The sequence below is a fragment of the Mustela nigripes genome, chromosome 5, assembly GCF_022355385.1.
Source record: "Mustela nigripes isolate SB6536 chromosome 5, MUSNIG.SB6536, whole genome shotgun sequence".
NCBI classification, from domain to species: Eukaryota; Metazoa; Chordata; class Mammalia; order Carnivora; family Mustelidae; genus Mustela; species Mustela nigripes.
This window is the reverse complement of record NC_081561.1, coordinates 134,494,563-134,520,431: the sequence shown is the minus strand read 5'-3', so window position 1 is coordinate 134,520,431 and position 25,869 is coordinate 134,494,563. Positions and strand designations below refer to the sequence as shown.

The 25,869-nt window shown below is 46.1% G+C and overlaps 1 protein-coding gene across 1 annotated transcript in view; it reads right to left on the bottom strand.

Annotated features, from left to right (window-relative positions):
- The window catches only part of MTHFD1L (methylenetetrahydrofolate dehydrogenase (NADP+ dependent) 1 like), a 183,177-nt gene that overhangs the window by 42,099 nt on the left and 115,209 nt on the right, over positions 1-25,869 (bottom strand). Inside the window, exons 25-26 of the mRNA XM_059401260.1 lie at positions 13,403-13,510; positions 10,686-10,838 (exon numbers count right to left, since the gene is read on the bottom strand). Of these exons, the coding sequence (XP_059257243.1) occupies positions 10,686-10,838; positions 13,403-13,510 (261 nt within the window). The remainder of the gene's footprint in view (positions 1-10,685; positions 10,839-13,402; positions 13,511-25,869) is intronic.

The following is a 25,869-nucleotide window of genomic DNA, read 5'->3' as shown; positions in this document are numbered from 1 at the left end:
AAACTGTACATCACTCCAATGTAAAAAACCCTCCAAGTGTCACTCCTAGCCTGTCTCCTGAACGCTGGAAACGAATTTCTGTCTCACAGATGACTTGATGGGAAGTTCAGTGGGCTTGATAGGAAATCAAGCCACTTGATAGTGACTTGACGGTAAGTTCAGACAACACATAAGTCTCCACATTCACGGTCCCAGCAGCTTGCCCTTTGTTCCTGCCAGGAAGAGCCTTCTAGGTCCTGGAAGGCACCTGACACTCCTTCCGCACTTTCCATCCCTCCTTGGCTCCTGTGACTTCTCCCGGGCTCCCAGCACACACATTTCTCTCCACTTCCCAAGTCCGAGGCCATCATGGGCCCATGACATTGACTCAGGCCTTGACACAGGCCCCTCAGAGTCTCTTGGCCTTGGTCTCTCTCTCCTTCAGGAGCTCACTTCCAGGGTGGTTCTCTGCCCACAAAATCTCAGACACCCTAGTACACCTCAGTGTGTCAAAGCCATCATCTCCCGAACCGATCTTCCCAAGTGGCCTTTGCTTTCTTTGGAGTTCTACTGCATTTACCAATTACTCCTTTCTTTTGGCAAGCAAACGCACCAACTCTTTGTTGTACTTCTGAAAATGTCGATGCCTTATTAATCCAAATATTCTCTACCCCCCTTACGGTGACATCACATTTTACACTTTGTTATGTGTGGCAGAGCTTAACACACCAGGTGCGGTGAATACACACTGATCCACAAGAAGAAAATACCAAGATGTTTAAAGATCAAAGTTATTCTTCTCAAAAGCTCTAATATTCAGAACACTAGTACGCTCCCTTCCATTTATCATCAGCCATGCTCTGAGGGCTGCTACAGAGAGTGATGAGCTCATCTGTGTAAAGCACCGGGAACAGTGTCTGACCTGTGGTTAAAAGAGCCATTATGTGGAGGAGGAGGAGGAGGGGAGGGATTGAGTTCACACTCGCAGAGAATCCCCTTGTTCTCTGTGGACCTGGCACGCTACCGACACACACGGGCAGCTCCAAACGCATGTTCTGCACTGGGCTTCTAAGGGTGGGAAGGTCAAGAGAACTAAAGACATGGTCCTTATCCAGAAGGATGAGGATGAACAGGAAAGACGGGGCAAGGCCATGTGGGAAGGGCACATCACATCTTAGCGGAGTGGAGCTGGAGGCACAAGGACAAGGTCTGAGTGAGAGATGGAGTGACTGAAGGTGAGCCAATGTTGCAGGGGACCATCTTCCCAACGCCAGTCCTCGGGGAAAGTCTGGAGCTTGGGAAAGTCCATATTCAGAAGAGAAACACAGATAAATTTTGGGAATGGGATGATGGATTTTGGAAGGTGTAAGGAAGCATGGCAGGTAGTTTTTATGGGTCCTACAGTCTCTAGAGTGGATTCTTCGGGTTGGAATGAGTCTCAAACAGAAGATGATGCCCATGATTGACGCAGCAAGTTATGCTGCCAGTTCTAGGTCTCCTTGTTAGCAGAATGTGGTACCTTTATTACTAACACTTAACGCAGGCACCCCAACAAGTTCTCACGGGGGGTTGACAATATGTCTATGGATTTTCTTTATGGGTCTTCCAGGGGCTTTATAAATAAACACCTCCATCTGGTTACTTAATCTAACATCAGTTATATCCCCAATACCTAACAGCTTTACATCTGTCCCCTGATTAAATTAGATCTGTGATACCGGAATAAACTGTTTTGAGTTTTCAGGGACACCTCGTGAAGACTGAAAGACAACCAATTCTTCCAAAAGTGATTTACCGCAGATATTATCAGGAGACACATAATATGTCAATATGTATTTTAACATTTAATCTGATATCCATGGGTGGATACAAGAATGAACATACATATTTAGGCCTGTAAACTCTCATGAGTTCAGATATTATCCATTATATTTTCCTCAAAAATTACAATTGTAGGTTTCAAATGTGACATTTCCCGATAAATCTAGCTTCTCTATTTTTCCATCCCAGCACACCTGCAAACCGGCTCTGAGGACTGCTGGGCTGTTTAGTCGGGAAAACTGGTATTCGGGTTTGTATTAATTTTATTTCCCTCCCGTAAATTACTGAGCTGCTTCTGATTATGTACCTCTTACTAAAAACTGGGATATCCAAGGAGAATGAATGCAGTGAAGAGGCAGAAAATAAAAAGAAGCTCCGGGAGTACCAGATAGTTCTATGGGTGCCTTTCATTAGTTCCGGACTGGGGAATGCCTCCATGATCAATGTTAGGCTCTGAATCCAAGTTAAACACAGGGAGAAAACAAGGAGACTGGAGACGGACGCAGAGGAGGAACGGGCCAATATTTCACCCATCCCTAGAGAAAACGAAAGATCAATATACCGATCATAGGCTGGACCCCTAAGCACTATAAGCACTGTCTTCTCGGTCTGTAGAAAAGAAAGAACCAACATGTGGGGGCATTGATAGCCACAGGTGAAAACTTTAACTCCGTGATAGAGATACCTGAAAATGTTATTACTCAGCCTATTATTACCCCAGCGGAGGTCGATTTCATGTGAAGTAGTTTTATATTTATGCCAAAAATAAATCAGCATCCAACTAGAAAAAAGATCCTGTCAGCCAACGGACTTGAACCTAGGTGACCCTCTGCGATAGAAAAGGAATGGCATTTTTATGAGTCACGGAGCTTCCCCTGCCTCGTCAATCTGATAAACCGTTTCTGGAAATCGAGAGTGCTGCTGGTCACCTTCCTTTCCCCTAAAACACGTCACACCGGAAGACAGGGCCGTTTTCTCTCCTGCTGGACAGACGCATGTATAGCTGGCTTCTGGACACCGGGGAGGATGAGGTGGTCACGGAGGAACCAGGCGGGCTGCTGGGGTGGGGGAAGGACGCTGGTGGGGGCTGGTGGGGGGGGGGGGGGGGGGGGGGCTGAGCCAGAGGAAGGCATGCTGGGCAGAAAGCAGGAAACTGTGATGCAGAGACGAGGAAGGGCAGTGGGCAGGGGACCTAAGCTGGGTGGGGAGAGGAAACCAAGCTGATCCCCAGGAATGGAGCGAAAGGACGTGGTAGGGAGAAACCACGTGGCCGGCTGGGGAAGGAGAGCCGTGGGCGGGAGGCTGGTTCATCTCAGGTGCTGGGGCAGGGAAGACAGAAAGGCTGTTTGCAGGACTCAAAAGAAATCAGCTTAGAATTCTTTATTTGTGGGGGTTGGGGTGGGAAGGCAGGGGAAGCAGAGAAGGAAGGCACAGAGTGAAAAGGAGGGGTGACTCTGTAGCTTCTGAGGGTCCGAGGGAGCTCCGCCTGATCTCACGGGACAGCGAGCCCTTTCCCTACGTGACCGCTTATCCACGGCATTCAAAGTGCAGCCCGGGGAGTGAATGTTTAATTTTTTCACTACGTAACTGGCCATAAATCTCTGGAAAATGTGGGGAGTGATGCAGTTGATTTGAACCTACAAGGTCTGAATTAATTCACCTTCATGCTTCACGGAGTGGAGCAAATTTACAACACGGAGGAGAGAACACGTCCCCAGCGGAGCTGGGGAGTAACTTCGTCGCTGACCTGACTCGGATCCAGTGGAAACTAAACATTCGGGACATACTTTTGCAGTAGAGGGAGGAGAATGGAAAACAAAGCGAGCTTAACTGAAACAGGAGAAAGAACAAGACGGCCAGGACTTCGGCCAGGACGGCCACCATCTACTTTCTCATGACCCCCCCTCCCGCCCCCAGTCCAGTAAGTATCCACCCAGCATGCGTTGTGGACGACATCACTCACTTTCCAAACATACTCCGGCAGCTTCGTGCTGTCCAGAGCCCAGCCACGCCACGTGGTCACCTGGGCAGAGATGGGGCCAGGTCAGGTCAGAGTGGCAAAGAAAGCCACACCAGGGCCCACGAACTGCTTGCTTTACCACTGATCTTTCCAACCCTCTTCCTTAGACAGACTTGTGCGCCATGATGGGCTCACGCCAGGCCAATCCCAGCAGGAGCAAAACACGCAGGAACACACAGGCAGTGCCCACGATCACTGCTCTGTTCCAGAAAGAGCACAGGCCCCAGAGAGAAGGGTGTGGGAAGGGAGAAGGGAGCTTTGACTCGCTGCATCTTCTAGTACCCCGCGCCCCCTCCTGGGGCCAAGATGTTTTTCTCTGCTTAGCAGTCTGTGAAGCGAAAGCACTCAGTCTATTTCTGTACAGATTCAATGGGCTGCTCTGCTTCTCAGAAAGGCTCTACCTGGCAGTGATTATCACATCAACGGCCTAGGACATCTTAATCCCTTCCGAGTGAACCGTGAGGCTGCTTAACCCCAAGATTCTAGCCATATTCTCGTCCCTGAGAGTCATCATGTCCTAATTTTATGCCCCATATTTGTCAATAAAGAAGATTCCATATTCAGGGACGCCTGGGTGGCTCAGTGGGTTAAGCCGCTGCCTTCGGCTCAGGTCATGATCCCAGGGTCCTGGGATCGAGCCCCGCATCGGGCTCTCTGCTCAGCAGGGAGCCTGCTTCCTCCTTTCTCTCTGCCTGCCTCTCTGCCTGCTTATCATCTCTCTCTGTCAAATAAATAAATAAAAAATCTTTAAAAAAAAAAAAAAAAAAAAAAGAAGATTCCATATTCAAGAGGACCCCACTACATGAGGGCTTCTAAGTTCTTCGGGAGGCTCAGTGTGGTACTAGAGGACAACAGTCAGATACACTGAATGCTAAAAACAAACGGGAGGAATTCACAGGTGTTGGGACACCTCGCCGTGCCCGCTGTTTGGACAGTGCAGGGCTGTGGGAGAATGTCTGAGAAGGAAGGACATCCTCATCCACTCTCTACCCCATGACAGTCGCCTAGAAGAGCCCTCGGACAAATTAGCACAGAAAACACGATCTTGCGTTTCCATAGCAGAACCTGGGGCCAGCAGGTGTGAGACAGAACCAGACAAACCATACTCAGGAGTGCATTTCTTACGGGAACATCCTAGGTCTTCTCTCCTTCCTTCACATCTCAACTCCGGTGTGTAAACACTGCAGGACAGCTGCGATGGGCAAGGTAATGCGACCTGCCAGATTCCACCTGTGGCACACGTGTCCTGACTCCCTGGAGAAACATTGTTTCCAAGTACTTTAAGTTCATCACCTACCTATTTAGTGTATTCAGTTTTTTTTTTTTTTTAAGATTTTATTTACTTATTTGACAGAGACAGAGATCACAAGTAGGCAGAGAGGCAGGCAGAGAGAGAGGAGGAAGCAAGCTCCCTCCTGAGCAGAGAGCCTGATTCAGGACTCAATCCCAGGAATCTGGGATCATAACCTGTGCCAAAGGCAGAGGTTTTAATCCACTGAGCCACCCAGGCGCCCCTTCAGTTTTTTTTTTTTTTTTTAATAGAGATTTTATTTATTTATTTGGGAAAGAAACAGAGCATGAGCAGAGGGAGCAGCAGAGGGAGAGGGAGAAGCAGATTTCCTGCTGAGCAGGGAGCCTGACGTGGGGCTCCATCCCAGGACCCTGAGATCATGACCCGAGCCGAAGGCAGAGGCTTAGCCGGCTGAGTCACCCAGGCGCTAATATTGATTGTATTTTCATATTATAAAAGGGACATATGCTCAATGCCGATACTGAAATAAGCAGGAAAGTAAAGAAAAAAATTATTTATAATCCAGCAGCCCAATGTTACCATTTTGGTATCTTTCTAGTCTTTTTTTATGTGGGGTGTAATTTACTTCTCAATAATATCATGGCACATACTTCGCTTACTGGCTAATATTTTTATGTCATGAAATTTATGCCACATGATTAAAGAGCCCTTGTAAATTACAGAAACTTAAAGACAATATCAAAACAATGTGACCAGAAGACAAAGACCACCTACTAGATTTCTTTTGGCCCAAGATTGTTTTGGAGAAATGTAATAAGCTATTAAGTTTATTGAACACCATAAACCACAAGCTTTGAAAGAATTTTGGAAACATAATGTAACAGGATAATCTGTAGAATACAGGGTAGGAAAATCTTGAAAACAATTTGCTCTTTTCTTCCCACATAAAAGATCTGTGTTCACCAAACTATTTCTTACAAGGAGATGTACTAGGTAGTGATGAGCTGGGCAAGAATCTTGTACTATTCGTAGCTTTCAATAATAAGCCAGAAATAGGGACACCTAGGTGGTTCAGTCATTAAGCGTCTGCCGTTGGCTCAGGTCATGATCCCAGGGTCTTGGGATCGAGCCCCCCGTGGGGCTCCCTGCTAGGTGGGAAGCCTGCTTCTTCCTCTCCTAGCCCCCTGCCTGCATTCCCTCTCTAGCTGTGTCTCTGTCAAATAAATAAATAAAATCTAAGAAAAGTAATAAGCCAGAAATTATATATAAGTATGTCACTAAAGAAAACCAAGAATACAGATGGCACTTAGTAGGAATGAAGACTTATTTTATGAAGGAAAAATTAGCTAGAGACAGATGGGAAAGACTGAATGAGGTTAGTGTGGGAGCAAAGGCCTCAGAGTCTGCAAGCTGAGTAATCCTCGTACTGGGTGTTTCCATCCAAACAGCTCAGGGAAGTGAAACGTCCTCTTAAAATGTTTCTGGCAGTTAACGGTATTTGTTATCATATTGTCGTCTCGTGTAATAAGTCAATAGAACACGATGAAATATTTAAATGGCAAAAAACACCGGCCTGTAAGTAAAGATGGTGGGGAGGGGAGGTTAACCAGTCCATTTTTCTTACCAAGCTAAATGTGGAGGAGGAAGACCGAGCTCCCCAGCATTTCACCGCATGGTCGCTCCACATCAGCAGATGCTGGGGCTGGAGATGTTTATTGTTGGAGGACAGACTTGTTTTTCTGACCTCCTCCCCTTACAGACCTCCTGGGGAGCCAGGGGGTGCTTCTCCTTTGTTCTCCAGTCCACAGCTTTTGGTACTTGTAGGGTTTCTTTTGCTAGGGTGTATCGGAAGACCCATTAGGGAAGGACTTGAGCTCATTCAGCTCCACGGGGTGGTGTGAGGGACTGAGAGAATGAATGGACACCGCAGGAAGAATGAGGGCGGCCTCTGATTTTGAGGCCTGAGTTTGGGCTTTCCTTCCGGAGCGGACAGATACGTGTTTCCAAAGTACTCTAATAAGCACACATGTCGTGATTTAGAGCAAGTGTGACTCACGATGCTAGAATTTTCCCACCTGCAGGAACCAGCCCCTCCGGTGTCCCTGTTCCCCTTGCCCTCGGTCATCTTGGCAGGAAATTACTCCGCTGTGTCTCCTGCACGGGGGATGAACGTTAGAAGCATTTCAGCGGACTGTGGCAGGGGCCGGAATGGGGTCAAGTAAAAGTAAATACCAGCCCTTATTAGGCGATCCTGGCCTCCCAACGAGCATTTGCCCTGATCCATGAGCAACTTCCCGCTGGCATGGAAAGCCGACCTCTAAGGCCACCACCTCCACGTGACCATGACCGTTTCCTGACCTCCAGGAACTTCTTTAGTCAGACACCACTTCCTCCCTGGCTCCTCACACTGGATTGTCTCCCTGATGTTCCTGGATTTGCCCTGAGGCGGGGGCACCACACGGTGGCAGAGGGCTGGACACCCAGTGCGCCCACGGCCAACCCCCAGGGACGAATCCACATCGTTTTCCTGCGTTCAGTGTCCTACTCGGGCAACAGTGGTAGCTCTAGAATTCCGATGTCCCAGAACGGCTCTCACATCCGCGGATGCGGTGGTGTTGCGATGGGAGAGGACCCATGGCATGCGTTTGTTTAGTGACCAGAGGATTGTAAATTATATGATGATTTTTAGTTAATGACTATTAAACGCTCAGAGCTATTAAGGCTATTAATTAATGGTTCCTAATTTTTTTTTTTAAAGATTTTATTTATTTGACAGAGAGAGAGAGAGAGAGAGAGAGATCACAAGCAAGCAAAGAAACAGGCAGAGAGCGAGGGACGGAAGCAGGCTCCCTGCTGAACAGAGAGCCTGGGCTCGATCCCAGGACCCTGAGACCATGACCTGAGCTGAAGGCAGACGCTTTAACCCATGGAGCCACCTAGGCACCCCAACTTGTTCCTAATTTTTATACCAAACCATTTTCTTTCTAATTCAGTTCCATCTACTTCTACTAGCTGTAGGCTGCCTGAAGTGGAAGGCTTCTTTACTTGGGGAGTTCCCAAAGTGCTGAGCACAACTGCTGTAGGCAGTTGGATGAATGAAGGAATGAGTAAATGAATGAATGAATGAATTTGTTGGGTGAGCTACTGTGGGGTTCTCAATCTGTGGGGTATAGAGCAAGACAGGATAGATTTGGAAGGAGGCTGATTTTCTCCTCAGTTCTGCACCCCCCTCCCCGGGCACGGCCCCCTGTCTCTCGGTCTTCCAGTCTCTCTGGGCTGCGCTCTCATTCCTAAGCAAAGGCCTTCACTGAACAAAGCTCAGGAGACTTTCAGCACTAAGGAGTTGCAATCACTGAGCCCCTTCTAAGCAATATAAAGGCAAGCTCTTCTCACTATCCATTTTTGTTAACTGAGGTATAATGAAATTATACTCAATAAAATCCATCCTTTTTAGGTGTGTAGGTCTGTGAGTTTTGACAACGGTATATAGTCATGGAACTATCACTACAATCAAAATAATCAAAATAGAGTATTTCTATCACCCCAGAAAATTCCCTTGTGCCCATCTATAGTCATGCCCCTCCTCCCTTCTGGAAACGTCATTCAACACCCATAAAATTCCAACCCCTCTCCCTGTACCAACACCGTTACTACACCTCCCACAGACTGCTGTGGGATTCCCTGGTCTCCCCACTAGACCTTCGACGGGGCCTCCCACACTTCTCGGAGGGCTCTGTAAATGTAGACATTTTTAGAGTATCGTCCATCACCCTCGTCTCGTTTCTGTCTTGCTTATCCTTGCTTCTCCCCGGTTCAACATCTGCCTTCATCTATGCTCTTATGACTCTCAAGGCCTTCCTTCCTATTGCTTTCCTCTGAGGGTTGTGCATTGTGTCTGTATTTCTAACAGACCTATCACCACTTTATATATCCCATGAGCCCTCGCAGTTCTCCACATCCAAGCCAGACTTAGTTCCGGCTCTGTCCATCTGCCTCCTGCCATGTTCCTTCCAGGAGTGATGGCACCATCATCCCAGGCAAGCTACAAGTGGCCCGTCCCATGGCCCCATGTGTAGGTGGCTACCCTTACATGTGTCTTGAAGTCGCCTCTCTCACTGTATTAGCTTCAGTGATCCCAGTGTTGACTTTGATGAACTCTGGCTTCAACTGGTATTTCCCTGGTTCTGGCTCTCAGCCCTCTGAACATGGTCCATCGGCTGCTAGGGCTCTTTTTCTAACATAAAAATCAGATCACTTTCTTCTTCTTATAAAAAAAAATACAAAATCCCAAAACAAACACCAGAAACCATCCAACAGTGACTCCGCAGTGTGCACAGGAGAAAACCCAAGTGCCCATCGATGGTAATCAAGCTCTGGAACAGCTTGGCCCTGTCCTGCTGTCCCAACATTTCTCAGCCTCCCTGACCTTTCCTACCCCAGCCACACCGGACTTCTCTGGGTCTGGCGTGTACTTTGGTGCCCTTGAGTTGAAATTCAGTGTTTCTTTAGGTCAGAGGTTGAGGCTTTTATGAAGTGTTCTCGACTCCCTTCGAGGGAGTGGAAACACACCCTCCACTCCCTGCTCAGTCGGAAGCTGCTTTTGCTGCTCCTGTGTGGAGTGCGTTCGAAATGCCAATACCACACTTTCTAGATGCCTCCGTGGGGGGCAAACCTGTGCTCCTCACACGCCTCGTGGCATCTCCACGCCTCAGATGCAATGAAGAATTCCAGAAATGCTTACTGAAAACATTTTGCCCAATAGTAGATATGTAAACATCAAGGCAAAAATTCTGTACGATTTCTGTACTTTTGCTTACCCATTGCTTAGTTACACCACAACAGAGCCACACGGCTTATTAACATTGTTCTCATGTTTCCTGCTTGGACGTGGATCGATCTGTGACAACGACAGTAAGGATCTTCATGACTTAGAATTTTTTTGCTCTAAATCTAATCCAGGAGCACTCCAAGAATGAGAAGTTGGATTTTGGCCATTGATGGTTACCAGTAGAAGGTAAGGTGTGGCCATAATGCAACATTTTATGTATGAAACCCAACATCATGGATTTTAAGTGCTTTGATAAATTTTCCCATCTTTGGTATCTCCCTTCCATCCATTAAAAAACTGAAATAACATAATTATCATCCTACACCAATGCAATCCCACCACACTGTTAAAAATGAAAACTCATTGAACTCGCTCATTTTCTAAGGCAGAGCATCCCACTTAATGTGCTGCGGAGGAAGGCAGACGGTGACATGGTGATTTTCCCAGCCTTGGGAGGTGTCTGAAGTGAGCAGTCACCTCCATTTTTCTGACCAGAGTAAAATCTTATCATTTTGAGTACAATAACGTGAAAAAGGTCCAGAGACACTAGACTAAGCCACGCCACTGTTTAAATATCAGGCTGAATTATACCAAGTTATTCTCTTCCGAGTTCTATGAGGGGAATCAGTTCGCTAGAGGAGTTTTATATGGCGGCAGAGAACATTTAGAAAAATAGCAAATACTATGACGTCCCAACACCTGATTTGCAAAGTGTAGGCAGAACATAAGGATTTAAGGCATCGCACAACACAGCCTGGGGAAGGCTTTTGGAGAACGTCACTCACCGTTCCAACCAAAGGGTAGATGAACCCCGCGCCAATGCTGGCCCGGACATCACTGATGGGCAAAATGAAATCTCTGGGTACGCCTTTCTTATCAGGCTGGTGAGACAGAGAAAGGTGGGTCTTGGCCATGCAGATGGGCAAATTTCCAAATCCCTGTGAGAAAGGAAAGGAAACGTGTTCACTGAGTGCAAATCAATCTCCTGCATGTGTTCGACTTGCAGCACACGCCGTCCCCGAGGCTCAGCTCAGGCACGGGCTGGGTGCTGGTTCGCTGAGCACCAAGATAGGACGAACCCTCACCTCCCCATGACCGTCCCGTGGTTGAGGGTGTCCATTATTTATTTTGGAGAATTCTCCTGAAGGAAGGTGGAATGCCGTGTGTGTTTGGGAGAAAGTATGGCTATTTTCAGGCAAAGTAGAAGCAACAGCAGCTGTCGAAACTATTTCCAAGGATATTAATATCCGGGGCTCAGCAAGGTAATCTGGAGAAAGGCCCATAATGAGGCTCTCAGTCACGTTGTTCACTCATTTTTGGAAGCCGTCACGAAGCAAAGGGTCCCTTTGTGTTGGTTTATGAATCACGGCTATTTGATCTGTGGTTACATTATATGAACAAAGATGAGGTCACTTTTTAAGCCTCTTATTTTTAAGGACCAAAGGCGATGCCTGACCCAGAGTTCCAAAGGTGAAAGGGCAGGAAGTCACATGTGGGTCTCACAAAAAGGACAGTGTCCTCGCAGCCTGGTTCCGATTAAAGGGGACATAGTGTCCCTTTAGAGATTTTGTTAATTAACGGCAACCACACTCTGGACACATAACTTTTAAGGAATATTCCTTCAGTAGACAGGGATAAAAGGAACACAGTCTTCAGAGGTAACACATGCAGACTTTCTTATGATTCAGTTTAAAAGTATTTGGACGATTTTAGGATATTTTCATTTGGGGGATGGGGCTATTCTTTTTTTGGAATGCTGGAACACTCTCATCTCATGATCAGAATTCTGCTGGGGGACAATCACAACTGCTCTACAGAAATGAGGGCAGGAATTGTGGGCTTCAGAGATCACTCAACGAGTGAAATAATTTGAATTGATGTAGGTTTCCAATTTAGTATTTTGCCAGTACAGATATTTAAAAAAAAAGAAAAAACCAGTATGGTATATACTAGCACCAAAAAACATAGAAGTTTTTTAAGACTAAAAAAAAAAGGGGAATAAACTAATGTTAGAATAAATAATAGTCCTTAAATATTATTAAAAACTCATGAAAATAAAAAGACTCATAACAAGGACCTTACTTTACTCATTTCATTACCACACAAGTGCAGTTTCACTGTGGACTGAACCAGTGTTTAGAACAACTCTGGGTAATTATTTATTTTGTAAAGATTTATTTCTTTATTTGAGAGAGAAAGAGCAAGAGCACGCACATGTGCATGCAGGGGGAGTGGCAGTCAGAGAATTTTAAGCAGACCCCTCACTGACCGTGCAGCCTGATGCAGAGCTCGACCCCATGACCCTGAGATCATGACCTGAGCTAAAATCAAGAGTTGGACACGTAACTGACTGAGCCACCCAGGTGGCCCAAGGGAATTATTTCTTTTTTAAAAGCACAAGCTAAGGGCATACGTGGAAAATTCTAAGAAAAAACAAGTTGCTGACCATTTTACCAAACCTGGGAGAATATGCTGGCCAGCACTGGTAGTATTTAACATACTATCCAATACGATTTACAAACAGGACTTAGGAGTTGGGAATTTTAAAAAGTAGATCAGTGCTACGCCTAATGAAGCCCTTGGAAGTGCTTTGATTTCTATCCTATTGTGGCAAACCGGAGGGGGCATTTGGGGCTTGCGGTCGCTCCAGTGGGGGTAGCTGAACAAGCTGGAGTGGATGTAGTTCCTGAAACAGGTTCATTTTTGGACCAGACTCAGGCTGCTGAGACCCGGTCATCTTGAAGCTGCTTGCCGATTTGCCTCTGTCACTCTCTAGAGGTAGAAGATGACCAAACCTTCACCTTGGGTGAACTATCTCAACACCAAGCCATGAAACACTTGCATAAAAAAAGGAACACTGAACACCCCCATCTTTAAATGCTGCACGATGACTTGCCTTCCCCCGCACTGTGTTAACATTTTTAAGGCAGTAAGAGCCCTGCAATGAAGAGGAAGCACTACAGGTCATCCAGACCTGACGCCACAGCCACACATCTAAGAAGTTCAATGTTTCTGGCTGAGCAGGAAGGACTAACCACCAATCACATGTCACAGATACGACCCCACCCATATCAGACACTTCGTAACCATATAAGTCAATGATGTATCCATCAGAGGGCACATGCCCTCTCCATCACATTCTATTTATAGTCAACAAACTACCCAAGGATGTTAATTCAATTTTTGTAGACCAAGGAAATTAAGCCACATTCAGCTGGTGAGACTTTTAACAGTCCTCACATCAAGGTGAGTATTTTTATTTTTTTTAAAATTTTATTTATTTGACAGACAGAGATCACAAGTAGGCAGAGAGGCAGGCAGAGACAGAGGGAGAAGCAGACTCCCCCTTGAGCAGAAAGCCCGATGCGGGGCTGGATCCCAGGACCCTGAGACAAGACCTGAGCCGAAGGCAGAGGCTTTAACCCACTGAGCCACCCAGGTGCCCCGAAGGTATTTTAAGAGTCCGAGGAGAATTTTTTCCCCCTTGAAGTATAACTTTTACCTGTTGCGTGTAACGATCTATTTTGGATTGTGCCTCAGGAGACAGTTCGATATCTTTGGCTCCGTACACAGTCTGCGCAATGGTTCTTATCTTTTCTACAATTGGAAGCTGCAGAAACACAAATGACAACAAAACTGTTAATGTTAATCTGGTTAAAGGATTGAGGGAAAGCTTAATGAGCTTTTCTGCAGTCATTAAAATTTCCTACCAGATTTTGTCTTCAACAACCCCGGAAGCAAATACTCTTTCCTCTATTGACCTTAAAGTATGAAGAAGTATCAAGAAGCTTTAGATGTTCACTTAACCCAAAAGCTGCTTATCTAGTTAATCATTTTTATCTATTGCATTGTTTTTTTTTTTTTTAATGTACCTTATACTATAGTTTTACAAATAGGAGCCTCGTAAATAAATACTTAAATGCTGGTGTTTAAGTATATTTTTTTGTGAGTAGGAATGGGCTGATATATGTTTTTTTAAGATTTTATTTATTGAGAGAGAGAGAGTAAAGAGCAGGAGCCGGGGTGGGGGTGTGGGAGAGAGAGAATCTCAAGCAGACTCTACAGAGCATGGGTTCAAACTCATGACCCTGAGGTCATGACCTGAGCTGAAATCTAGAGTCAGATACTTAACTGACTGAGCCACCCAGGTGCCCTGGAATGGGCTGATGTTAAATGTTGATGTGATGACTTTAATGGGAATTCAAAGGTTGGACCTAGTGTCACTTTAGCAAATTATGAGAAATCATGGAGGCTGGGTAAGAATCCAAGAAGGCTAGATATGGGCAAATGAGTGTATGGGGTAGAAAGAAACAGCCTTCCATAATGCTGGACGAGAAGCCCGGATACAGAGAGCTGGTAAAATACTGCAAATGATCTGGAGAAACAACAGTGGTTCATTCGGAAAGGGATTTGCCAGAGATAAAGTGACTCTTATTTATGCAAATCATTTGACAAAAGCATTCATAATTTCACTGTGCAGAGAACATACAGAGGCGTCATGCAGTTAGTGGATTTACTGTTTGCGAACAGCTATTGGACCAAGTGCCCGCTGGTGGAATGAATATCAACCAAGGGGCAGAAATTTTCCATGGCCTTCTCCAAAACGCTGCCCATCAAACACAAACTTGACTAGTTCCCTGCCCTCAGCTCCTGGAGACCGCTTATCTACCTTCCGTCTCTCTGAATTTGGCTATGCTGGCGACCTCATACAAGTGGAATCAGACAACATTTGTCCTTTTGCATTTGGGTTATTTCAGTGAGCATGAAATTCAAGGTTCATCCACGTGGTGGCCTGTGTCTGAATTTCCTTCCTATTCCATTGTACGCATCCACCATATTTTTTCTTATCCATTCATCCACCACTGGGCACTTGTGTTGTCCCTACCTTTTCACTGCTGGGAATGACGCTGTGATGAGCACAAGGACAAATACCTCCTTGACACCAACTTCCAATTCTTTTGGGCATTCAGAAATACACATTTTTCGTCTATGACTAATGTTTATTTGAAAGTATTTGAGGAATTTCGAGCAGATGCCAGACTGACTTTGTGAGCTGTGTTTTTTAAAATTCCCAGAGGAAACTTGCCGCCACCCAAACATGACAGATGACCCAAACACAAGGTGTAGAAGAGCAGAAAAGCACCGGCTGCATGAATCCTGGTTGGGTGGTTTGTTTCTCCTCCTCACCTTCAGATGCCAGACCTCTGTGCTTCCCAACAAGTACTTGTATCTGCCGCCTGTCATTCCAGACTTTTGATGCCCTGCCCCCAGTCTTGCTCTGCCTGGAGAAGATGAGGGTGCTCCCCTGAGAGCTCTGGCAGGCGCACTGCTGTCCATCGTGAGTCTAAGAGGATGCACCCCCCACTGCCCGGTGTGCGTCCTGCAGCCCCGTGCTGGATAAATCAAGTGATCAGTGGACACAACTAGACATTCCAAGACCAAAACCCTTCCCGGACTGCTACTGCAATTCTTCTTTTTCACTCACGCGTACAAGTGAATATAAATAAAAAGATGATCTTGGTTAATATATCTTTTGTTTTTAATATAAAAGTTAAAAACTGCCCTGATAAGGCAGCTCCCATCGCATACGACATATTTATATTATGTCCGTAGGCAAGGGACTGCTCACTTTGGGGGGGAAGTGCAATCATTAAAGAAAAAAAGAAGAGCCAAGCTCACCCTAATGATCTTGATCCGAACATGATATTCACTTATACTGCTTTGTTCTAAATGGCAGTTGTTAGAAAGCAAACAAAGTGCAAAGTGGTCAAATAAATCATGAATGCCCATGCATTAATCACTCCTGGCTTTCCCTGACTCTGTAAGTATTTCCCAACTTCTTCGTTCACCACAACGTTTGGCCTCCCATCCCTAAGGTCTAGGAGAGTGACCTGCGTGCAGCAGGCGTTCCACAAACCTCTGCCGAATGGCTAACGTACACTGACTTCAAGCGCTTTCAAGGTGTTACGACAGGCGAAGGACTTTGGGCACTTCTGAAACAATGTACTTCGGACGCGGCGGGGACAATGACACATCACATAATTGTGACTGAAGCGTGTGTGTGATAAAGCTCTGCATAAACACTACCACGGAAGACAGAAGACGCTGCAGCACAGAGGCCGGCAGGGAAGTCAGCAAGAGCCGCTGACGCGTACAGAGGTCGTCGAGTCACACCTGAAGGACAGCGGAGGTTTTAAGAAGCCGTGAAAGGAAAGGTTACTCTACACTAAGGGAAAGGCACACGGCGTCTTCTGGAAATAGGACTGTTCTTTGTGTACTATGCACAATTGCTTAACATGTTAATAAGCCCCTTCACAAAGTCTCGTGTCGATGCTAGGATCTTTGGTCATTTTTGAACTAATGTCATGTTAAATCTTCATCTTCACCAAGATCATAACTCTGAATATATTCTACATTTATTCCCTCCCAGACCTCTTGAATGTATATTTAAGAAATGGAAACACTCTGGAACAGAGGTGTCTGATGGCAACTTTCTGTGATGGTGGGACTGTTCTCTTTTTAAAAATTTTTTATTTGAGACACAGAGAGAAAGAACGAGCAGGGGGAGCAGCAGAGGGAGAGGGAGAAGCAAGGAGCCTGATGCAGGACTCGATCCCAGGACCCTGGGATCATGACCTGAGCCAAAGGCCGCAGCTTAACCGACGGAGTCACCAGGCGCCCCCATGATGGTGAGAATGCTCTATATACATGCTTCTCAGGTCTAGTAGCTGGCAGCCCTGTGCAGCTACTAAGCAGTTGAAATGTGACAAGTGCCACCGAGGTCATAAATTCTTAATTTTAGTTAATTTAAATAACCACCTATAACCAGTCGCTACGGCACTGGACAGCACAGATCTGGTAAATAACTGTGACCAATTGTTACATTGCTGCCAACCTCCTGCTGAGTAGGTACACTGTAAAACAGCTGAGTGACATGGACTTGGAGCATGTAGTGACCTCACGCTTAATTATATTCATTTTGTAGCTACGGGGAGCCTGGCTCATAGAAGCGGAGTTGGTCAAAGTTAGACAGCATATCTTTCTTAAGCCTAGGAGACCGGCTAGAATTATTAAATTATTATTTTTAAAGATTTTATCTCTTTATCTGAGAGAGAGAAAGTGAGCAAGAGCATGAGTTGGGGGGAAGAGGGAGAAGCAGACCTCCTGCTGAGCAGGGACCCCTCCCCCCAACCATGGGACTCGATCCCAGGACTCTGAGATCATGACCTGAGCTGCAGGCAGACACTTAACTGACCAAGCCACCTAGATGCCTCTATTAAATTACTGAAAACCTGTATTTTAGTGAAATAAAACTGGCCTACAAATTCCAGAAAATGTTTTAAAAATGTTTAAAATGTTTTTTCATGAGAAGAATATGCAAAAAAGAAAGTGCAATCAAACAAAGCTAAAATAGAACAAAATTTAAAAGAGTTAAAAATGAAGCTTCTAGAATCAAAGGAAATGAAGTGTGAAGGTATTACAATATAGTGGCATCTCATTTTACTTGGAGGTCAAGTTCTAAAGTCAGCAGCCCAGAGGGTCTCTTAGAAGACCTATGAAATCGTTAAGCAATAAATACTCTATCAAAACTCTAGAGTTTCTTAAGCCCACGACTGTTGAAGGACTGGAACACATTGTTGTTTCTTCTGGAGCCGCACGGAATGTTCTATTGTTTTACCAAGGCCATAGACCGGAATTCGTATGTTAAGCGATCCTGGGGATTAAGGAGCGCATTTGTCGTGACGAGCATGGGATGTTGTACAGAAGGGCTGAATCACTGAACACATCTGAAACTAATATTACACTGTCTATTAACCACCTGGAATTTAAGTAAAAACTTAAAAATTAAGTGATCCTATGCTGTGATACCAGCAAAATGTATTCCAAAAGCCCAAAGTATGTTTAAAGAGAAGGATCAATGAATAAATGTGTTGGCTGAACAGAAATCTCTGGACTCAGTAATTATGTCAATTCATATTTTGTATTTTTTTTTTTGAAGATGTTATTTATTTATTTGACAGAGATCATAAGTAGGCAGCGAGGCCCGCAGAGAGAGAGGGGGAAGCAGGCTCCCTGCTGAGCAGAGAGCCCGATGTGGGGCTTGATCCCAGGACCCTGGGATCATGACCTGAGCTGAAGGCAGAGGCTTTAACCTACTGAGTCACCCAGGCACCCCCATATTTTGTATTTTAAATGAGGCATGAATTTTAAATGATCTACAAGTCAACAGCCTTTCTGGTACTTCGAATGAGAGTGTAATGTGAAACCATCGATCTTCAGTTACCCTGAGTGCACACGAGATATCAGGGGCTCCTTGCAACAGACCTCGGTGTCACGGGACCAGTGCTTGTACTGAGAGCAGACCTCTGTGTCTTCGAGAAAGCTTGTCCCTGGCTGAAAACCAGCACGTCTGAGCTACTAAAGGTGTACATGCCGCCTTCCGCGAGTCTGCTCACTGAGCAGCTGTCCCGGCTGGCTCCTTGGCTCAGGGGGGGACAGGTGAGTCCAGAAGACTCCCAGAGGAACTTCGTTCTCCTAAGGCAACCGGGGTGTGTGGTGGATATAGCTGGGGTCCGGGAAAGGAGAAAATGTCTATCACCAAACAGTCTCTATTTGTCTGTGTCAAACGATGACCCTGAGGAATCCACATGGGTGATCCATATATTCTCAGAACGGAACAGCAATGTCAAGAAAGGGACATCAGAGGGGCGCTTGGGTGGCTCAATGGGTTAAAGCCTCTGCCTTCGGCTCAGGTCATGATCCCGGGGTCCTGGGATCGAGATCGAGCCCCGCATCGGGCTCTCTGCTCAGCGGGGAGCCTGCTTCCTCCTCTCTCTTTCTCTGCCTGCCTCTCTGACTACTTGTGATCTCTCTGTCAAATAAATAAAATTAAAAAAAAAAAAGAAAAAAAAGAAAGGGACATCAGAAACGTGATTGTGACCCAAGTGAGGAAGGAATGAATGGGGTCTGAGCATGTGGCTTTGCCAACTAACACACACGGTGATTTTATGGCACATGTGTTGGTTCTCTTTCCACAAACCTTGCTTATAAACCTCAACGTGTTAGGAGACTAGTACAAATGAATGCAAGGTGTGGTTTCGGTTCTATTTGCACATGCAAGGAGCCCTTGTTTTTACAAGTGTCTCTTTTTCTTGGCTGTTCAGCAGGAGTCAGAATTTCCCTCTTGGATCTCCTGGAGATGTGCTTCCAAAGAAAAAAACTCTGGGTGTAAAAATCTCACTGAAGGGCACAGGACAATACAGGTGACCTTTGAGCACGGTGAGAGTTGGGACACTAATCGCCCTCGTCCCATAGTCAAAAACCCATTAATAACTTTTGACTCCTGCCCCTTCCCCCAAACTTAATGACTAATTGCTTACTGATGACCAGAAGCTTAGTCCATAAAATAGCTGATTAACATGTATTGTCTAGGTTCCGTGTGTTACACACTGTATTCTTACAACAAAGTAAGCTAGAGAAGAGACAATGTTATTAAGAAAATCATAAGAAGAAAATACAGGGGCGCCTGGGTGGCTCAGTCATTAAGCGTCTGCCTTTAGCTTAGGTCATGCATGATCTTAGGGGCCTGGGATCGAACCCTGCATCGGGCTCCCTGCTCGGTGGGAAGCCTGCTTCTCCCTCCCCCACTCCCCCTGCTTGTGTTCCCTCTCTCGCTGTGTCTCTCTCTGTCAAATATATAAAAAAATCTTTAAAGAAAGAAAAGAAGAAAATACATTTACAGAACTCTGCTGTATTTACTGGAAAAGGTCCGCATGAGTGGAGCCAGAAGGTTCAAACCTGCGTTGTTCGAGGGTCAACTGTACTTACGATGAAAGGAAACAGAAATCATTTTTTTGATAAAGAATGACTACTAAACAAGTCCCCAAACTCTCTAATACTGGAGTGACTGAAAGTCCATATGTTGTTTTTCCTAAAAAATCCTAGAGTAGGTGTCTCTTTTGAGGTGGTATGTTGTATGCGGTACCTTTAAGGATACTATCTGTGATAATATCAAGTAACATTCCTTAAGTGGAGATGGATCCTGTCACTTAAATTTACGTCTGAATGTCCAGGAAACAGATATAGTGGTGGCAGAATATGGCTGGCTAACATGTGGAGGGACACTGACAGGCCACTGTACAATCCCTGAGGCTTTCTTAATCGGCCTGTGATTTTAGAGCCAAGAATGCATTTCTGGAAACTTCGATCTTGGTGACGTGTCACGTTTCATGTTAGAAGAGAGCATTTAAATGAAATTACAGGAATCCTTGTGGAATGCCCAGCTGAAAGAGATAGAGGCCACCCTTCCTTTCCCATCAGGTGCTATTTCTAGCCTCCAGGCAACAAAGCTGGGACGCGCTCTGCTGGAACCACGTGGGGCGGAGCAGGATGCGTTGAGGAAGCCGGGATGGTTCTAACCACAGGCTCTGGTCTGATGAAAGCTACCAGGTACCGATGAGTGAGTGAGGTAGCCCGTGGGCGGACAGGGTACGTGAGACACTGCAGGCCAGATGAGATCTGACAGGAAACACAGAAGCCAGGGCTGAAACGGAATCTTAGTTTGACGGAGATCTGAGGGGTGTCTGCAGAAAGGGGTGGTTGGGTTAAGGGGAGGCCATGGGGGAATTTGCAGCTGAATCGTGGAAAGGACGCCAGCGACAAGAGGCTGACGATGGGCTTGAAGAAGCCTGGGTTCAAAGACCGGTGCTCGATCCTCAGAGAAAGCAGAACGCAAGAGAGTGTAGGATTTCTGAATGAGATGCCGAGCTGTCTGGAAAATAGAAGGGGCCGCTTTCTACAGAACACTCCAAACATTCTGTTGCACAGCAAGGGGAGAGAGCTGAACCTGTCAGTGGGAGCAGGCCCGCCGAGGGTAAGTCTGAGAAAGGGAGGAAGGAGCCGAAGCAGGTCAAGAGGACTGAGAGGGGGAGATAATGGTACAAGGATGGGGCAAAAACCCCAAACAGACAAACAGACAAACAAACAAACAAAAAGCACATCCCTTCTCCCTAACAGTGGTTTTTTCCTTCTTTTTTCCCAATTACTGGGAACTATAGAAGACATACAGAACATACATATCATTTTCAGTTTTAATATCCCATCAATTAGAACTATATATACAATGTGAGTGCACTTAATGCCCCAGAACTGTATGTTTAGAAAATGGTTAAAAGGGGGAAATCTCACATTATATATATTTGTACCACAATTTAAAAAGTTCTATGTACACATATAGAAGTATTTATAATTATCTTTATTTATTTATTTCAAATTTGAGACTCTAGTTGCAAACGCCTGTAGGCCGATTGAAAGAGAGCTCACAAAACCACCATAAGAACTGACGCATGTTTCAGTTTGAATCATAAAGAAACAGAAAAAAATTCCTCAACAGCCAACCTAAATACCGCCCCCGAAGCCCCCTGCCTCAAACAGATCAGCAGGAGAGCAAAGTCCCCCAAACACACTCAGAGATCAGGGACGCTGGCCGCCCTGGGCTCAGTCCTCTCTCCTGGCCGGGCTGGTCTGTTTTGATCTCCCTCCGTCCAGTCCCCGCTGCGATCAAGAGAGTGGCTTCACACAAAGCACAGGAAAGACCTTTTAATAAAAACAAACACTATCCTCTCTCACTGTCAAGGTTAGAGGAAGGATATGAAGATGATTTTCAACATTCACTCCTGATTTCACAAACACGAGTCAGAGTCGGATTTGCAAACTGACTTTCCGGGCCCCAGAGCCTTTGCACAAGTGACTGACTTTTTACTCTACCACTAATGGCTCTCAGTCCCAATGCAGAGAGAATGTTGGTCATCTTCCTTTAATTTGGCGCCTTTCATTTCTCGGTACAAGAGGAAACTTGGCTTCTAATTCCTGGTTTCAACCCACGTGACCAGGAAACCAATTCTAGAGGCTAACACAGTCACCTGCGTTACAAGACAATTTTTTTTTTTTAAGGTTTTATTGATTTATTTGACTGACAGAGATCACAATTAGGCAGAGAGGCAGGCGGGGGCGGGGGGGAGCAGGCTCCCTACGGAGCAGAGAGCCCAATGTGGGGCATGATCCCAAAGGCAGAGGCTTTAACCCAGGGAGCCACCCAGGCGCCCCTACAAGACAATTCCTGAAGGTCAATTCAGGAAGTTTTCTCCGGAAGTGAATGTGAAGAGAGAGGGACCGCTAACCTGGACTGCCTACTTCTTATGTTCCTGCATTCTACTCTGAGGCTTTCCATTTGGTCCTCACAGCCACTTGGGGCCGTTGGTGTCAGTAACCGACAGGGTTTTCTAGATAAAGAGGCTGAGGCTCAGGGGGAGGAGTCAGCTTGCTCAAATCAATATCCACCACAGGAGGCCCAGGCAAGATTTAAACTTAATTCTCCATGACCTCCTTTCTTCTTTTAACTATAATATGTTTTTCCTTCCATCAAGTGCCCATGTGTTTCGGGGCAAGTCCCTCACCTTCTCCAGGCGTTTGAAACATGGAGTTGAGCCCACACACCCCAAGGCACTGGGTGAGATGTGCTTGGAATAATGCACGGAACAGGGATCTGAACGCTAATAAACCGTAAGATTCATTTTTCTTTCTGCTACTATTTTCCTATGTGCTTGTGGGAATGGAACAATTATATGGGTCAATGATAAAGATTTAACTGTCAAAAGTCCCACTACAAAAGGGAAAGTTACAGAGAAAATGACTTCTGGGGGAGTGTGATCATCCCAAAGGGTCGTAAGGAAACCTTAGGAACTTATTAAGCTTAAACATACTTATCCTCACCAGATACATTTCCTTTAAGCAATTAGGCCACTGCATCTTATTCCCTGTTTTATTAGTTTATTTTTTTAGATTTTATTTATTTATTTGACAGACAGAGATCACAAGCAGGCAGACAGGCAGGCAGAGAGAGAGGAAGGGAAACAGGCTCCCTGCTGAGCAGAAAGCCCAATGCAGGGCTCGATCCCAGGACATGACCTGAGCCAAAGGCAGAGGCTTTAACCCACTGAGCCACCCAGGCACTCCCGTTTTATTTTTTATTAAAAATTTAAAAAAATTATTTTTAAGTAATCTCTACATCCAACGTGGGGCTCAAACCCACAACCCCTGAGATCAAGAGTTGCATGCTCCACTGACTGAGCCAGCCAGGTGCCCTTCTTATTCCCTGTTTCAAAAAGTTATTTTCAGAATTTATCACCAGCTTCCCCCAGTTCCATAATCAAAAGTTGCCTACTTAAAAAAAAAAAAAAAAGTTTTCTACTCTTGAATTAGAGGTGACTCTGGGGGCACCTCTTAGTCTTGGGGTTGTGAATTAAAGCCCTGCATTGGGGGTGCAGATTATCTAAAAATAAAATACTTTATCCTTTTTGAGAGAGAGTGAGCACTAGTGGGGGGTGGGGAGGGGCAGAGGGAGAGGGGGAAGCACATCCCCCGCTAAGCAGGGAGCCTGATGCGGGACTCGATCCCAGAACCCCTGGGATCATGACCTAAGCCAAAGGCAAATGTTTACCCGACTGAGCTACGCAGGTACCCCTAAAGGTAAAATCTTAAAAAAAAAAAATAATAATAAAAAGAAGCTACTCTGATAAAAGATGTTCAGAAATGTTGTCTGAAGAAGAATGGTTGCTTAACTCCATTTTCTGTCAAGTTCAGCATGGAAGCCCACCACGCCAGAACAGCCTGTTTCCTGCTTCAACTCTGGGCTCCTCACCATCAAGCCTCTCACCCTGGGGGTTGTCCCACCCCACAGTATCTCTGAGGTCAAGTGTTTCTTCTCCTCTCTAGCTGTTCCTCCTTCCACTGGGGTTTTGAGATGATTCCTACTTTCCAAACGAAAGCATCACGTCCCGTGCTCCTGCGCTATGTCAGATGCCTCCACGTGGTCTCAGGTGACCTTCTTCAGTAACACAGAACCAGGGCAGAAACAGGACGCCATCAGGCCTGCAGGGAATGCGTTCTTGGAGGAACACAGTCCGGGGAGATGGCAGAGGGCCCACAGGAGTCCAGTCTGCACTGAGAAGCGAAGGCAGCGGGGTGATTTGTCCAAAGTACTTTAGTATTTCTTTTTTCCTGTAGGGCAAGCCCACACATATCAACCTGCCAAGCGTGGAAGGATTCGTTGAGGGGGAATGAAGAGTCCCAGGAAAACCATGAGTTAGTCTGTAAAGGTTTGCCAACACGACATAAGAAATGGCGAGGGAAGAAACGTTTGAGCTGTGTTACGGACTGCACACCAAGGAATACCGATTTCTAGACAAGATTCTAAATGGTCTTCTATTATCTAAAACCATCTTGCCAAAGTGAGGAACACAACTCTTAGGGAGGCAATACACAGTGAAGCAATCATTCTTCTTGTTGTGCAGTGATATGCTGAGATGCTGTTAGTTCTCTAAGAAATAATTATATGATCCACATCTAAGTTCTGTGTTATAAGAAAAGGGAGAAGAGTATGCTGCCAAAGAGGCAAGAATCCTAGCAAATGCAGGACTTTAGTCCACAGTATAATAAATTTCTCCCCTATTTATAGGAAAGCAGACATTTTAACAGCATTATCTCCATGTGGATGGGAATTCAGAAAGAAAATTAAAATACTGGAAAGGAAAGGGATTCATTTTTGGGGTAGTGCCTGTGTGAGACAGTGTAACTCAGAAATACTTCTAACCCACTTTCTTTTGACTTGGGAAGGTTTCCTTTAAAAAAGCCCTACTGGGGCACCTGGGTGGCTCAGTGGGTTGAAGCCCCTGCCTTCAGCTCAGGCCATGATCCCAGGGTTCTGGGATCGAGCCTTGCACCAGGCTCTCTGCTTAGGGGGGAGGCTGCTTCCTCCTCTCTCTGCCTGCTTGTGATCTCTGTCAAATAAATAAAATCTTAAAAAAAAAAAAAAAATGAAAAAAAAAAAAGAAAAAGAAAAGAAAAAAGAAAAAGAAAAAAAGCCTTGCTTTGTGAAATCCTTCATTCAGAAACTGCCTTTGCCACTCAGAGTGGGCTAGTTCCACATCAGTCGGCAATGGTCGGAGGCTCCTAGAGCAGGCCAGAGAGAGCGAGGCCCCGACGGTGATTTCTGTGAGAGGGTCCAGGGCGGGGACAGGCACTGCAGACCACCAGGCAGACTCGCCAGGGCAGAAAGACCTGGGAAGGAGCACAGAGCATCCCGGCTGGCCCCCACGGGATGGTCCCTCTCGGAACGCCCATGCTCAGGCGCATCTAGCTTCTGCTTCCTTCTTCAGGGTCAGAGAACGAACTTCTTCCAGCGAGACCATTTTTTCTTTATGTAGAATCCAGGTCTCCTCCCTGTACGGATCCTCACCCCTCTTCCCCGCACCCCATAACCCAGAACACGCCTGTCTCTTGTTCATGACATGGTCCTTCCACATGGTAAACCTGCTGCGGTCTAACCATCCCCGATTGAGTCCTGAAATTCCTCCACTCACATACATTTACGGAATGCCCACAGCGCCCCTCACTTTGTACGGATCCTGTGCCTGTCACCACTGTCCTTCCTCTGTGGGCAGGTCCCCCCTGTCAAGGAGTCGTTCCCCCACCCTGACCCCCGCTTTCGAACACAGGCTGAATTCTGAAAAACAGAGCAGGGTGATCACCTCCGTCCTTCCAGAGACTCCCAGCTCTGCGTCTTTCAGGGTACGGGACACTGGGCAGTTGGGCAACATCCTTTGACTCTAGTTTCTGGATGTATAAATGGGGCGAATACCATCAGTTCCTACTCAACACGGATGTCGAGGTGAGAGCAGCTAACAAGCATGAGGTGCCCCCACGCGTGGCACCCAGCGAGCCCTCGGGGAGCGTGAGGCTTAGCAAGAAGACTAATGTCAAGCTGCTGGATGACGGGACTCTGAACGTCGATAATGCCGCTTGTCCTCCGTGCCCCTATGCTGTTGGTTTATGCATCTGAGCTGGAAGGAGGAGCGATGTTAACGTCCGTGACATCTGAGAGACCCACAGGGTGTGCGAGGGATGAAGGAC